Below are 13,371 nucleotides of genomic sequence, written 5' to 3' on the forward strand. Positions count from 1 at the left end.
ATCAGGCACAGGCAATGAGAGGCCCCTTCTTTAATGTATCAAAACACATAGGTTTCTAAAAGTAAGAAAAATTAAAAACAAAACTTTTCCTAAATATTTAAATCAGTAACCATTTATTGAGTACTATGCTAGCAGTGTGCTAGGTGTTCTGAGACAGAGCAAAGTAGCATAAAATAAAGACTGCTAATTTGGTGCTTAGTCTAAACTTGTGCAGGGATGACATTGTCTTATCAAAAACATAGAAGAAGATTTGAATAAATGAAGACAAACTATATTCCTTTATGAGAAGACCCAAAAGTGTATCAAAATGTCAATTATTCTTAAATAAATCTATATATTCAATATAATCCAAATCAGAAGATACTGATACATACTATAAAGCTATATTTCAGTTTCAGAAATATACAGGTTGACCAATAAAACAAAATAAAGAGCCTAGGAACAGGTGTATGTTTATGTAATAGTATTAGCATTTTAAACCAGGACTACTCAATGAATGGTTTTTGCATAACTGGTTATCCACTTGGAAAAAAAATAATAAAGGTAAATCTCTATGCCTTAAATACAAAATAAATCCCAGATGGGCTCAAGAGCTAACGATAGAAAAAGATAAACTATGAAAGTATTTAAACACATATAGAAAAATATTTTTATAACTATGATTCAGACAGCCTTCTAAGAAAGACAGAAAGCTAGAAGACAAAAGACCAACAGATTTAAATTAAAATTTAAAAAATTTTCATGAATACAAGGCACCTAAATGAAAATTAAAAGCCAAGTAACATACCAAAAGAAACTGGCAATATATGTAACAAATACTCATCCAGAATTTGTTACATATTTAAAAAAATAAAGAATTCGTACAAATCGGTAAGAAAAAAATAGCTAATAAAAAATAAATAAGCAAAGAACAACACTGATAGGCCAATCACTGGAGACTTATCAATTGCTAACAAACATATAAAACAATGCTCAATCTCACCACCAGGAGATGTCTGGAAAACACAAGTTAAAATGAGCTATTCTTTTGCCCAACTTACCAAAATAAATAAATAAAAAGGAACAAACAAACAAAGATAACAATCCACCTAATGTTGGTAATGCTGTGGTAAACAATCACTCTCAAACATCATTCTTAGGAATAGAAAGTCATACAGTCATTTTGGAGGTTAATATTGCCATGCAAATCGAAATTTTAAATATACATATTCTCTGACTTGTTAGTTCCTCTTCTATGTATTTATCATGGGAAAATAACATATGCACCATTAGCCATGTACAAAAATGTTTACTTGACATGGCTTATAATAGTGAAATATTAAAAACAGCCTCCAGAGGAGAGAGTAGAGAAAAGGATGATAAGGGCAATATGGAATATTATGCAGAAGTAAGGCAGATCTCCATGCGTAGACTTGGAAAGATCTCTGAAATATGTTAAGTTAAAAAGCAAGTTAGAAAACAATATATATAGTATGCTCTCATTTATATAAAAATAAAATCTTTTTTTTTTTTTTTTTTTGAGACGGTTTCATTCTTGTTGCCCAGGCTGGAGTGGAGTGGCATGATCTCAGCTCACTGCAACCTTCACCTGCCGGGTTCAAGTGATTCTCCTGCCTCAGCCTCCCGAGTAGCTGGAATTATAGGCACCTGCCACCACAGCAGGCTAATTTTTGTATTTTTAGTAGAGGCGGGGTTTCACCATGTTGACCAGGTTAGTCTTGAACTCCTGACCTGGTGACCCGCCCGCCTCAGCCTCCCAAAGTGCTAGGATTACAGGCGCAAGCCACCGCGCCCGGCCAAAATAAAATATTGTATGTAAACATGTACACAGCTGCATAGAAAAAATACAACCCAAAATGAAAAAACAGTGGTTATTCCTGTAAAAAGTAGGAATTGGGTGGTGGTGATTGATGGTGGTGACGTTAGAATATTTTCATATCTAGTCTATCTAAACCTGTGTCTTTGTAATTCAAAAACTGAGAATGTAGTCATGCTTTACTTGCATACTTAAAAATAGGACTAAAAGTTATGAAAAAGAAAAGCAAGCCAGAAAATGAGTAACTTAAAAATCATGATTTTGCTTTAATCTGGTTCGTATTTTGACTACAAATGGAAGGTCAGATGACACTACCAGTACTTAAACAAGTTCCTACCCAACTGACATTATGGAACAGAAAGAATTTCTATAAGAAAACACTTCTGAACTGCTCAAGTCCTGTATTTTGACAGAGATTAACTTAATGATCTCACACAATGATTTTTGATAAATTATGGCTCTTCAAAACAGCATATAACTGTACATTATCATACTGTACTGCAAAGTATCAATCTTTTCAGAACACAGCCCTAATGAAAGCAGCATGCTTTGCAGAACCAGTTTCAGGATAAATAAATAAACGCACTGGGAAAAAAAACACCGTTAAATTAAAATCAAAAGAGACATTTAAAGTTTGGGCATTCTTCATTATGGGAAAGAATCTGCCACTTTGAGACTATTATATATCAGAAAAACTCCATCTGTTGTATAATTATCTCTGATAAACGGCCTGATGCTTTGAGCTTCATTAGAGAAAAGGGAAGAGAAAGACACACACAGAGAGAACTGTAAATAAATCTCCCCACCATATTTCACTTAAAACCAGCCCAGCAGGAAGTCATAAAATATTTTTTAATAGGCAATATTTTCTAAATGCTTTACTAGAAGAAACCAGCCTGTTTTACCCAATATCTGGCCTCCTGAAGTAGGCATAGTCTAAAAAAGGGAACACTGGTTTCATTTAGAGATTATTAGAAATTTAATTGGTAAAAACAAACAAATCAGAAGTTTAGCCGCTTGGTGGCAGTGATACTAAATTTCCAGGGTAAAACAGGGAACAGATTAAGGCTTGTCAGACAGAAATGAAGATATGTAGTCAATGACACCCAATGGATGTTCAAAGACCCAGGGGCAGTCTAGCAAGGACATCTGTTAAAAGGCACTACCATTTTTTAAAAATCCCTGAGGGAGCTACGATATCACCAGAAACCAGTTTCCAAGGAAACGATGGAAATCTCTGTTCAACCAAATTAATTTAACCAGAGGTGGAGTATGTTCTCAAATTTCTATTTTGGGAATCAGTGTCACATTAAAGGAAAATCCAGTCAGCACCTGGAAATGAAGCTTTAGTCATTAAAAATCCTAACATGCCAGTTAATATGGTTCTCACTTTTTCTGTATATTTTATTTTGCTACAACAAAAGTGTGTCTCGGGTGGATGCAGTAGAGAAGAGTAGGAAAAAAACCAGAGTCCCGTATTATAGATGCAAAAGGCCCAGAGCTGAGTTGTGGCCCTGTCTTGGGACTTCAGGAGGGTCACTATCTAAACCTCCCCTTTTCATCTACAGAATAGGAAGGAGAATATTTGCCTTACCTATGCTGCACACTGTCAAGATGATCCTAGGAACATGTGTATCAAAGTACTCCGTAAAACAGGGGTTTACAAACTTTTTCTGTAATAGGCCATTGAGTCTCCACAGCAACTAGCCAATTTTGCTATTGTAGCACAGAAGCAGCCACAGACAATACATTAACAAATGAGTGGGGTTGTGTTCCAATCAAACTTTACCTATAAACACTGAATTTGGAATTTCATGTAATTTCCACATTTCACAAAATATTATTTGATTTTTTTCAGTTGTTTAAAAGTGTAAAAATCATTCTCAGCTTGTGGGCAGCATAAAAACAGGTGACAGGCTGGATTTGGCCTGTTGGCTATAGTTTGTCAACCCCTGTTGTAAACTATAGTTTTCATGTAACAGCTGGTTGCTATTTAATTCTTAGTATGTGCCTCCACAGAGCTCAGAAGACTGCTTTGTATGAGATAGGTACTCTCTAACTGCTAGTTTAGAATATTGGACTGTTTGAAAACAAGTCCATTTCTTGCCATTAGTCTTCCCTAGCAACAGGTATCAGTTCTCTTCCTCTCCTGCCTAGAAAGAAATAGATCAGCCATGACCCCTCCAACACCTCCATTTCCATCCATTATACTAGTGGAATTGGGAAGAAAAATCCAAAAACTCAGGTAGACATGTACATTAGAAGGTTCCCAAACAGGTCATAAATAGGGATGCTCAAGCCTTTAAAAGCGTAACAACAGAAAAGCTGACTTGTATAAAGAGATGAGGGCATTTCCTCATCTTGTGAGAAGTCATCTGTCTGTACTTAAGAACAACAAAACAACAACTGATTCCAGTGTTCTAACTACAACCTGGCACTATCCTTTCTCTCTGCAAAAGTTAGGTCAAAAAACATAACTACAAACCACACTTATTCTCCCTTAGAAAAAAAACTGGAAACTGGAAGAACAGTAAATAGGCAGTGGCAAAAGCAGAAAGAAATGTTTTCTTCTTTTTAAGAGTTTGTCCAACACACCTTCCACTGTATAGCCTAATTTGCATGTAATGTCCTTTAACCATAAATCATGATAGAGAATGGCAGCTATGGTGTGGTGGCAGAGAGTCAGGCCCTTGGAGCCAGAATGCTCTGTGATCTTGGGCAAGATAATCATCCTGTGCCTCCATCTTCACACCTGTGAAATAGATACAATAGGAGTACCTGCCTTACAGGGTAATTATGAAGATGAAGTCGGTTAATACAGTTGATCCTTGAACAACACCAATTTGAACTGTGTGGGTCCACTTAGACACACATTTTTTTTAAACCAAATACAGATGGAAAATACAGTATTGCCCACATATATGGAGGGCCAACTTTTCATGTAAGTGGGTTCCACAGGGCTGACTGTGAGACTTGAGTATGCGCCGAATCCCCTGTGTATAATGAGGGATGACTGTGCATATAAAGTACTTGGAACAGTGCCTGGTACTAAGTATACTTGTTGTGAGCTGTTATATTATAGCATTTAAATGCTGTAACAAGTCCTTTAGTCACTATTTGAATTTTGTTTACATTATTTTTGGAAAAGGATTCCAATGGCTAAGCTCCATGCACTCTTCTGCAGACACACACAGTTTGGGACAGGGAGACATATGTTTATGTTCAGATAGAGAAATATCACTTAGAGCTTTTGGATATCTGCTTTATTTATCTGCAGGGAAGTGTATTAAGAAATTCTTTTGGGTAAAAATTAGTCCTGTTTCTAAGTTTTACATACTTCCGTCAATAGTTATTGCTCTATCTGCAGTCTTTTCAAAAGAAAATGTATCCAGACTCTCACTACTTTCTGTTGATATGTTCATAGTTCAAGTTCATGTTGATAGTAAGAAGGTGAAAATAGATTTAAGCAATATCCATTTTCTTGTATATTAGGGGGAAAAAAACCCTTTCACAAGCCCCCAACAAAATGTAGCACTTCTAGCTCTATGCAATAACAATGGATCCATAACTACTCAATAGTTTACAAATTTCATGGTACTTGGATCTAGCATCCCAAATCCATTTTCCAACAACTGCTACATGTTACTTCTCCACATCTCTTTAGGGGAAGCTAAGAAGAAATCCACAGATGAAATTCTGGTCCCTTGAGGATACTAAAATATCAACATAGGCAATCTCCTGCTGCCTCTTCCACCATCCTTTGCCACCTTGGCAGATCACAGCTAAAAAAATTTGCAAGACGTAGATGGATCAGGCTGTCTAGTGTCTCACCTGGGTCTTCACTGCTACTAGGCAATCACTTTAACTCCCACTGATTTTTTTTTTTTTTTTTTTTTTTTTTTTTTTTTTTTTGAGACGGAGTCTCGCTCTGTCGCCCAGGCTGGAGTGCAGTGGCGCGATCTCGGCTCACTGCAAGCTCCGCCTCCCGGGTTCACACCATTCTCCTGCCTCAGCCTCCCGAGTAGCTGGGACTACAGGCGCCCACAACCGCGCCCGGCTAATTTTTTGTATTTTTAGTAGAGACGGGGTTTCACCGTGGTCTCGATCTCCTGACCTTGTGATCCGCCTGCCTCGGCCTCCCAAAGTGCTGGGATTACAGGCGTGAGCCACCGCGCCCGGCCTCCCACTGATTTTTAAAGCATCCACCCTGACAGCTCTTAACAAACCCACGGTACTTTTCTTACCCCATATTCTCAACCCCCAAATCTGGCACACATCTCCTCACACTAGCACAGCTGCTTTCAACCTAGGTGAGGGAGCAAAGCTGACCTGAAAAAGCTTTGCAAATGACATGCCTGTTAACCACTACTTGCTAATTCCTCCCTTCCACCCCAAAATTCCTATGCACTTGTTTGGGAGAATAAACCAGACTCCCAGGGACAGACATGTAGTCAAAAAGGTGACCTCCTTGTGTATTAAGACTAATCTTATTCATTTCTATACTCAGCACTTAACTTAGTGTCTAACATATAGCAGGCACTCAGCAAAGATTGCTAAATGAATATACAAACCACTGAAACCGTTTATTAAATAGTTTATTTAGGTAATCCATCTTATGATCACTAAATCCAAGTGCCTCTTTGTCAGTTTACAGCCTCAGTAGCATTTTCATAATATTGTGACAATATCTTATAGTGACTGAAAACATAGGCTCTGGATCCAAATTCGTGTGTTACAGCATGGACTTCACTGCCTTGCAATAGCTCTATAACTTTGGGGAGAAAGTTAATGAACCTCTCTAAGCTTTAGTGTCCTCATCTATAAAAACAAGTATAATAAAAGCACCTACCCTAATAGGCTGTATTGAAAATTAAATGTTACCGCATCTAAAGAATTTTGAAGACTATCTAGAATATAGCAAATGTTTCATAAATATGAGCTAATATTATTATTATCTAAACTGAAATTTGTTCCTTGGCTTTTGTGACCTTGCCCACTATCATTCTCCTCCTGACTTCTTCAGTTGCCTCCTCTATCTTTTTTGCTCCTTAAGTGCAGAAATTTCACTCACAGGTCTATTCTCACTGCTTTTCTTCTTCTTCTTTTTTTTTTTTTTTTTTGAGACAGAGTCTCACTCTGTCGCCAGGCTGGACTGCAGTGGCGTGATCTCGGCTCACTGCAACTTCACCTCCTAGGTTCAAGCAATTTCCCTGTTTCAGCCTCCCGAGTAGCTGGGACTACAGGCGCATGCCACCATGTTCAGTTAATTTTTGTATTTTTTGTAGAGATAGGGTTTCACCATGTTGGCCAGGATGGTCTTGATCTCTTGACCTTGTGATCCGCCTGCTTCAGCCTCCCAAAATGCTGGGATTACAGGCATGAGCCACCGTGCCCAGCCCTCCCTGCTTTTCTTTACTCTCACCCTTAGCAAACTCATTTAACACCTATGGCTTAAACTATCATCTCCATGTGGATAAAGCCAATCTTGACTTCTCTCCTCTGAGCTCCAACTCAACCTGCCCAGCTGCATATAATACAAACTTAAGTCATCACCATATCTCCAATTGGCAAATCTCATTTCCCTAGATCTGTAGAAACTTGAGGAATTAGGAAAGAGATTAGCTTCAGAGAGTATAAGTCTAAGAGAAACATACAATGGTTCAAAGCAATGATGTCACCAAAAAGAAAGAAAGGAAATGAAGCTAGTAGAACTAGACATCCTTAATCAGGCTGAAGGTATTCATATTTAGAAAAAAAAAAACCATAGCAGTCTACAGTGGCCGAAACTGGCTAGTAACTTTTGCTTATGATGTGGATTTCCACATATCTTAATGACAGGAAGAGAAAGCATCCCTCTTGCCCACACAAATACTACTCTCTGTGACAGTTGTGTTTCACATTGTGAATTAACTGATTAAAAGTATGAACTCTGAAGCCAAATGCCTAAATTTTTGAATCCTGGTTCTGGTATCTACTAGTTTGTGACCACAGTCAAATTATTTAATCTTTTTGTGTCTAATTCCTCATCTATGGAATGAGTATAATGACAGTATCTACCTCATTGGGTTATCACGAGAAACAATGAGAAAATATGCATGTAGAATAATGGCTCATATATAAAGTGCTCAATAAATAGTAGCTGCTGTTATCTCAGCCTCACATGCATTTTGGCGGCTTGAATTGGTTTGTGATGGCCTGATCCTGGTATGCACGAATCCAATCCAGTTTCCATCAGATGAGATCCTGACCAACCTTTTCCTTAGACCAGGGGTTCTTAACCCAAGGGCCATAATAAGCTGTAGAGAAATTCTATGCAAAATTGGGTATAAATGGATGGTGTATATTTTTCTAAGACAAGGGGCCATAGCTGTCATCAGCTCCTCAATGAGTACATGACCTTGAACAGATTTTTGAAAACAAAACAAAATCTACTGCCTTAGCATGACCACTACCATTTTCCCCATTTTTTTTTCTCCTCTTACATGATTTCTACACCTGCTTTGGCCTCTATTCAATAATTTATAACATTTTAAAAATTCTCTCTTTGCAATGTTATTCCTGTTTAATCCTTTCCACTTTCAATACAACCAAGGTTACTTCTCCAAAGGACTGTAGTAATATCACTTCCTCTGCTCAAAAATATGGCTACTGTCTCAAGTCCAAATAGCTTAGCTGGACATTTAAGCCTCTATGTCTTGGCCACGACTTACCCTTCTAGCCTTGTCCTTCATTCTCTTCCATAAATGGCACTAAGACAGTCATTTGCCATTGAGAAACTTCATGCAGCTTTCCCTCCACAGCTCATTCTACTCTGTCTAGTATGTCTCTTCACCACCTTCTATCCATCTTTACCACTTCCTCAGTAAGTCAATGTCCTTCAACAGTTGCTGTCTTTAATATATAAGGACCAACATGGGTGTATGCAAACATGTATCAGGGTTTGTCAAACTCAGCATTACTGGTATTGTGAGATGAATGATTTTTTGTTGCAGAGGACTGTCCTATATCATGTAGGACATTTAGCAGCATCCCTGGCCTCCAGACACTATCAAATGTTCTGGGGCTGTGGGGTGGGAGATCACTCCTGGTTGATAACCACCGATAAACTATAACAAATATATTCAATTTCCCCTTCAAATTCTTTGAGGACAAGGACTATGATCTTGCTTATTTTATATTCTCAATATTACCAAATACAGTAGTTTATGATAGATTTAGATATTTGTTTTCTGCTAACCTTTCCAAAGTTAGTATACAGAACACACAACATTCTAACCTACTGTGTTTCTAGATATTCATGAAACTTGAAATACTAAATTTCAACTTAGCTTTTATTTATTTATTTTTTTTTTAGAGAGAAAAAAAAAAAAAGACCAGGTCTCACAAAGCTGCAGTGTAATGGTGAGACCATAGTCAGTCCACTGTAACCCTGAACTCTTGGGCTCAAGAGATCCTCCTGCCTCAGCTTCCTAAGCAGCTGGGACCATAACACACACCACCACACCTGGCTAATTTTTTTTGGGGGGTAGAGAAAAGAGTCTCACCATATTGTCTAGGCTGGTCTCAAACTCCTGGCCTCAAGCAATCCTCCTGCCTTGGCCAAGCAGAGCTTTTAAAAGGCAAAAATTGCTATGTCATAATATCCCTATAATTTTCAACAAATACTATCAGTTATAGTTGTGCCCTAAAAGAGATGTATGTTTCATGTACCACCAAGGATGGGGGATGGAGGGAAAGAGATGTTATGTTATGACATTATAAAAATTAAGTAGACAATGGGCCGGGCATGGTGGCTCACGCCTGTAATCCCAGCACTTTGGGAGACCGAGGCAGGTAGATCATTTGAGGTCAGGAGTTCGAGACCAGCTTGGCCAACATGGTGATATCCTGTCTCTACTAAAAATATAAAAATTAGCCAGGCATGGTGGCAGGCACCTATAATCCCAGCTACTCAGGAGGCTGAGGCAGGAGAATCACTTGAACCCAGGAGCTAGAGTTGCCGTCAGTTAAGATGACACCACTGCACTCCAGCCTGGGCAACAGAGTGAGTATCTCAAGGCAAAAAAAAAAAAAAATTAAGTAGACAGTGAACTTCTATATCACCTACAAAATAGCATTCCAACACTGAAGACTTACAGAAGAGTAATACCATCTCCTTCTTCCTTTAAATATCCTATGTCCTATGAAGTATAGTGTTTTCTCAGTTAAATGCTTAGAAACAGTCAAGGTCCAGTTAGTGACAAGAGGTAAAGTTTCAATCTAAGGCTCCTAAATTAGGGTTTTAGGGTTAGAATCCCTTACTGGTCCCTTGCTGCACATTAGAAATCCTCTGCAGAGTTAAAAATAACAGATCCCTGGGTCTCCCTCCAGATGAATTAAATGAGAATGAGGGAATGATGCTAAAGATTAAAATTGTTTTAAAAACCTCCAGTGGATTCTAATGTGCAGACATAGGTGAGAGCCACTGCTCTCTAGACTGGTTCAAAACTTCATGTACTTTGACAGTATAAAAGGCTATTTCTTCAGGAATGGCTGAAACTTACTCTCTAACTTGCTGAGCTTGGGCCTTGTATGTGAACACTTATCTTGAATTAAAAGAAGTGCTGTTTTTTCTGGGGTTAGGCATTACCAAGATGCTCATCTAAGGTTCTTAGGCTGCCCTCTCTACCACCCCTAAGAAGCCAGGCACTTACACTCCTCTTTACTCGGTGAAGTTACATTCAGTTCTGTCGGAAGCGGCTGCTGGCTGGGACTAAGAGTTGGCGTGGTTATCGAGGTATTGTTGTTGTCACTGGTGGTCTCTTCGGAAAACAAATCTGATTGGCTGTTACTTGTACTTGGAGCGGAATCATCGTCTGGTTGTTTCTTTTGAAAATCTGAAGAAAAATAGAAAATGAGCTTAATTAAGGAGTTCACAGTCTCTGAGGATTAGAAAACAATGGAAGTTGGTACAAAAATTAAATGCAACAACAGCAATAATAAAGACTGATCTGGGTGATTAAAAAACCATGGGAGTAAAACACTGGTCAAAAACGTTTAAGATTAGTGGAAGGTGACTACAGTTAAAAGTCTTCCAAGGTCCCTTATTATTTAGAAGAATGCAAACATACTGATTTTAACGTTCTGTGCAAAGCCAAAGATGCATGTTAAATATTTAAGAGTAATCAGAAGGAAAAAGGGAATAAACAACAGTTTTTCAAACTTTTTAGAAGGAAAGGTCATGAAAAAGGTAGCAGAGAAGACAGCAGAGTAAACAGAAAACACATAACAAGATGGTAGAAATAAGTATAAATATGTCAGTAATGGTAATAAACAGACTGAACTTTTCAGCTAAAAGAATATTTGGACTAAAGTCCAGTTATATTCAATTTATAAGGAACATACTAAAAACACAAATATGAGAGGATAAACAAAATGTTAAAGTATAGTTAGTCCTCGAACGTCATGGGTTTGAACCGTGTGGGTCCACTTATGTGCGGATTTTTTTCAACCAAATGCAGATCAAAAATACAATGTTCACAGGATGCAAAAATCATATATGGAAGGCCTACTTTCCATATACCATGGTTCTGCAGTGCAGACTGATGAACCTGAGTATGCACAGATTTTGGTATATGCAAGGGAGTCCTGTAGCCAATCCCCCAAGTATAACACAATTGTATATATATAAAAAAATGTACCTGGCAAAAAAAATTAGTGAACACGCAGGGCACAGTAGCTCACACCTATAATCCTAGTATTTCTGAAGACTGCAGTGGGAGGACTACTTGAGGCCTGAAGTTTGAGACGAGCGTGAGCAACACAGCAAGACCTCATCTCTAAAAAAGTTTTAAAAAATTAGCTGAGGGTGGTGGCGCACACCTGTAGTCTCAGCTACTTGGTGGTATCTCTTGAGTCCAGGAGTAAGAAAGAAAGAGGAAAGGGAAGGGGAAAAGGCAGGAGAAGGGGAATGGAAAGGGGAAGGGGAAGGGGAAGGGGAAGGGGAAGGGAGGACAAGACAGGAACAGAGAAAGGAGAGGGAGAGGAGAAAAGGGAGGGGAGGGGGAGAGAGAGAGGAGAGGAGGAAAAAAAAGAATGAAGAAAGGAAAAGGAAAGGAAAAGAAAAACGGGAGGGGAGGGGATGAACAGAAAGCTAGTATGGCTACAGTACTGTCAGAATATGTAGACTTTAAGTCAAAAGCATTATTAGGGGTGAAGAGGATCATTATAAAATAGTAAAAGAGTCTTCTCCAAAGCCACAAAATACTGCCCTCCCTTAGTATACAAGGGGGATTGGTTTCAGAGCTCCCGCATATACTCAGGTTCCACAGTCAGCCCTACTGAACCAACGTATATTAAATACTGGTCCTCCATATACACAGGTTTAGCATCCCATATTTTCAATCCGGGTTTGGTTGAAAAGCTTCATATAAGCAGGCATACAAAGTTCAAACTCATTTTGTTCCAGGGCCAACTGTACTTAAAGTAAAAATGGTTATATTCACAAGAAACTGACAAATTTCCTACAGGGGATGATTTTAATATAACTCTCACACAAAATAATTAATAAGCATACAAAGACCAAGTATCCAACAATTAGATAATGAATTATTTTCTTGTTTTGTTTTCTTTTTTTTTTTGAGACAGAGTCTCACTCTATTGGCCAGGCTGGAGTGTAGTGGCACGATCTCAGCTCACTGCAACCTCCGTCTCCCAGGCTCAAGCAATTCTCCTGCCTCAGGCCCCGAGTAGCTGGGATTACAGACGTGTGCCACCACGCCCAGCTAATTTTTGTATTTTTAGTAGAGATGGGGTTTCACCATGTTGGCCAGGATGGTCACGAACTCCTGACCTCAGGTGATCCGCCCGCCTCAGCCTCCCAAAGTGCTGGGATTACAGGCATGAGCCACCAAGCCCGGCCAAATAAATTATTTTCAAACACATGGAATATTTATAAAAGCTGATTAAAACCTGGCTAAATCTTGACCACATATCAGAACACAAAGCAAAAGTCTCAACAAATGCCAAAGAATTACTAAGATACAGACAATATTACCTGATCATAGGGCAACTGAGTTAAAAACTGCTGAGAAAAAAATTTATATTTGGAAATATACAAAAGAAAATTTTAAACTCGTGAGTGAAATCAAATTATAAAATTACAAAATACTTACAATAATGAAATTACTACATATCAATATCCAGTGAAGATAAAAATACACGTATATTACCTACACCCCAGTCATTTAATCCCTAGATACATACCTGAGAGAAACTCAACAAACATATTCAAGGAGATAGCAACAACCTTAAGGTCTATAAATAATGGCACAGTCAAACAAACAATGGAATAATGTACATAATGGAAACAACTATTGTCATATGTATCAACATGAATGAATCTCAAAATCATGACGCTGAGGGGAAAAAGCCACTAAATCACAGTAGATTGTACTGTGCTTATATAAACCTTAAAAACAGTACAAACTCAGATATACTGTTTAGGGATTTGTATGCTTAACTCATTTTTTTTCTTTTTTTCTCTTTTGAGATGGAGTCTCACTCTGTCACCTAGG

At 38.2% G+C, this 13,371-nt stretch overlaps 1 protein-coding gene across 8 annotated transcripts in view; it reads right to left on the reverse strand.

The window, feature by feature from the left end:
• ZFAND3 (zinc finger AN1-type containing 3) overlaps positions 1–13,371 on the reverse strand; it is a 336,158-nt gene that overhangs the window by 81,236 nt on the left and 241,551 nt on the right. For all 8 annotated transcript variants that reach the window (XM_045390223.2, XM_074038173.1, XM_045390222.2 and 5 more), the window contains one exon: positions 10,510–10,692. In XM_045390223.2, coding sequence (XP_045246158.1) covers positions 10,510–10,692 — 183 coding nt within the window. The remainder of the gene's footprint in view (positions 1–10,509; positions 10,693–13,371) is intronic.

This window comes from Macaca fascicularis, chromosome 4 (assembly GCF_037993035.2).
Source record: "Macaca fascicularis isolate 582-1 chromosome 4, T2T-MFA8v1.1".
NCBI classification, from domain to species: domain Eukaryota; kingdom Metazoa; phylum Chordata; class Mammalia; order Primates; family Cercopithecidae; genus Macaca; species Macaca fascicularis.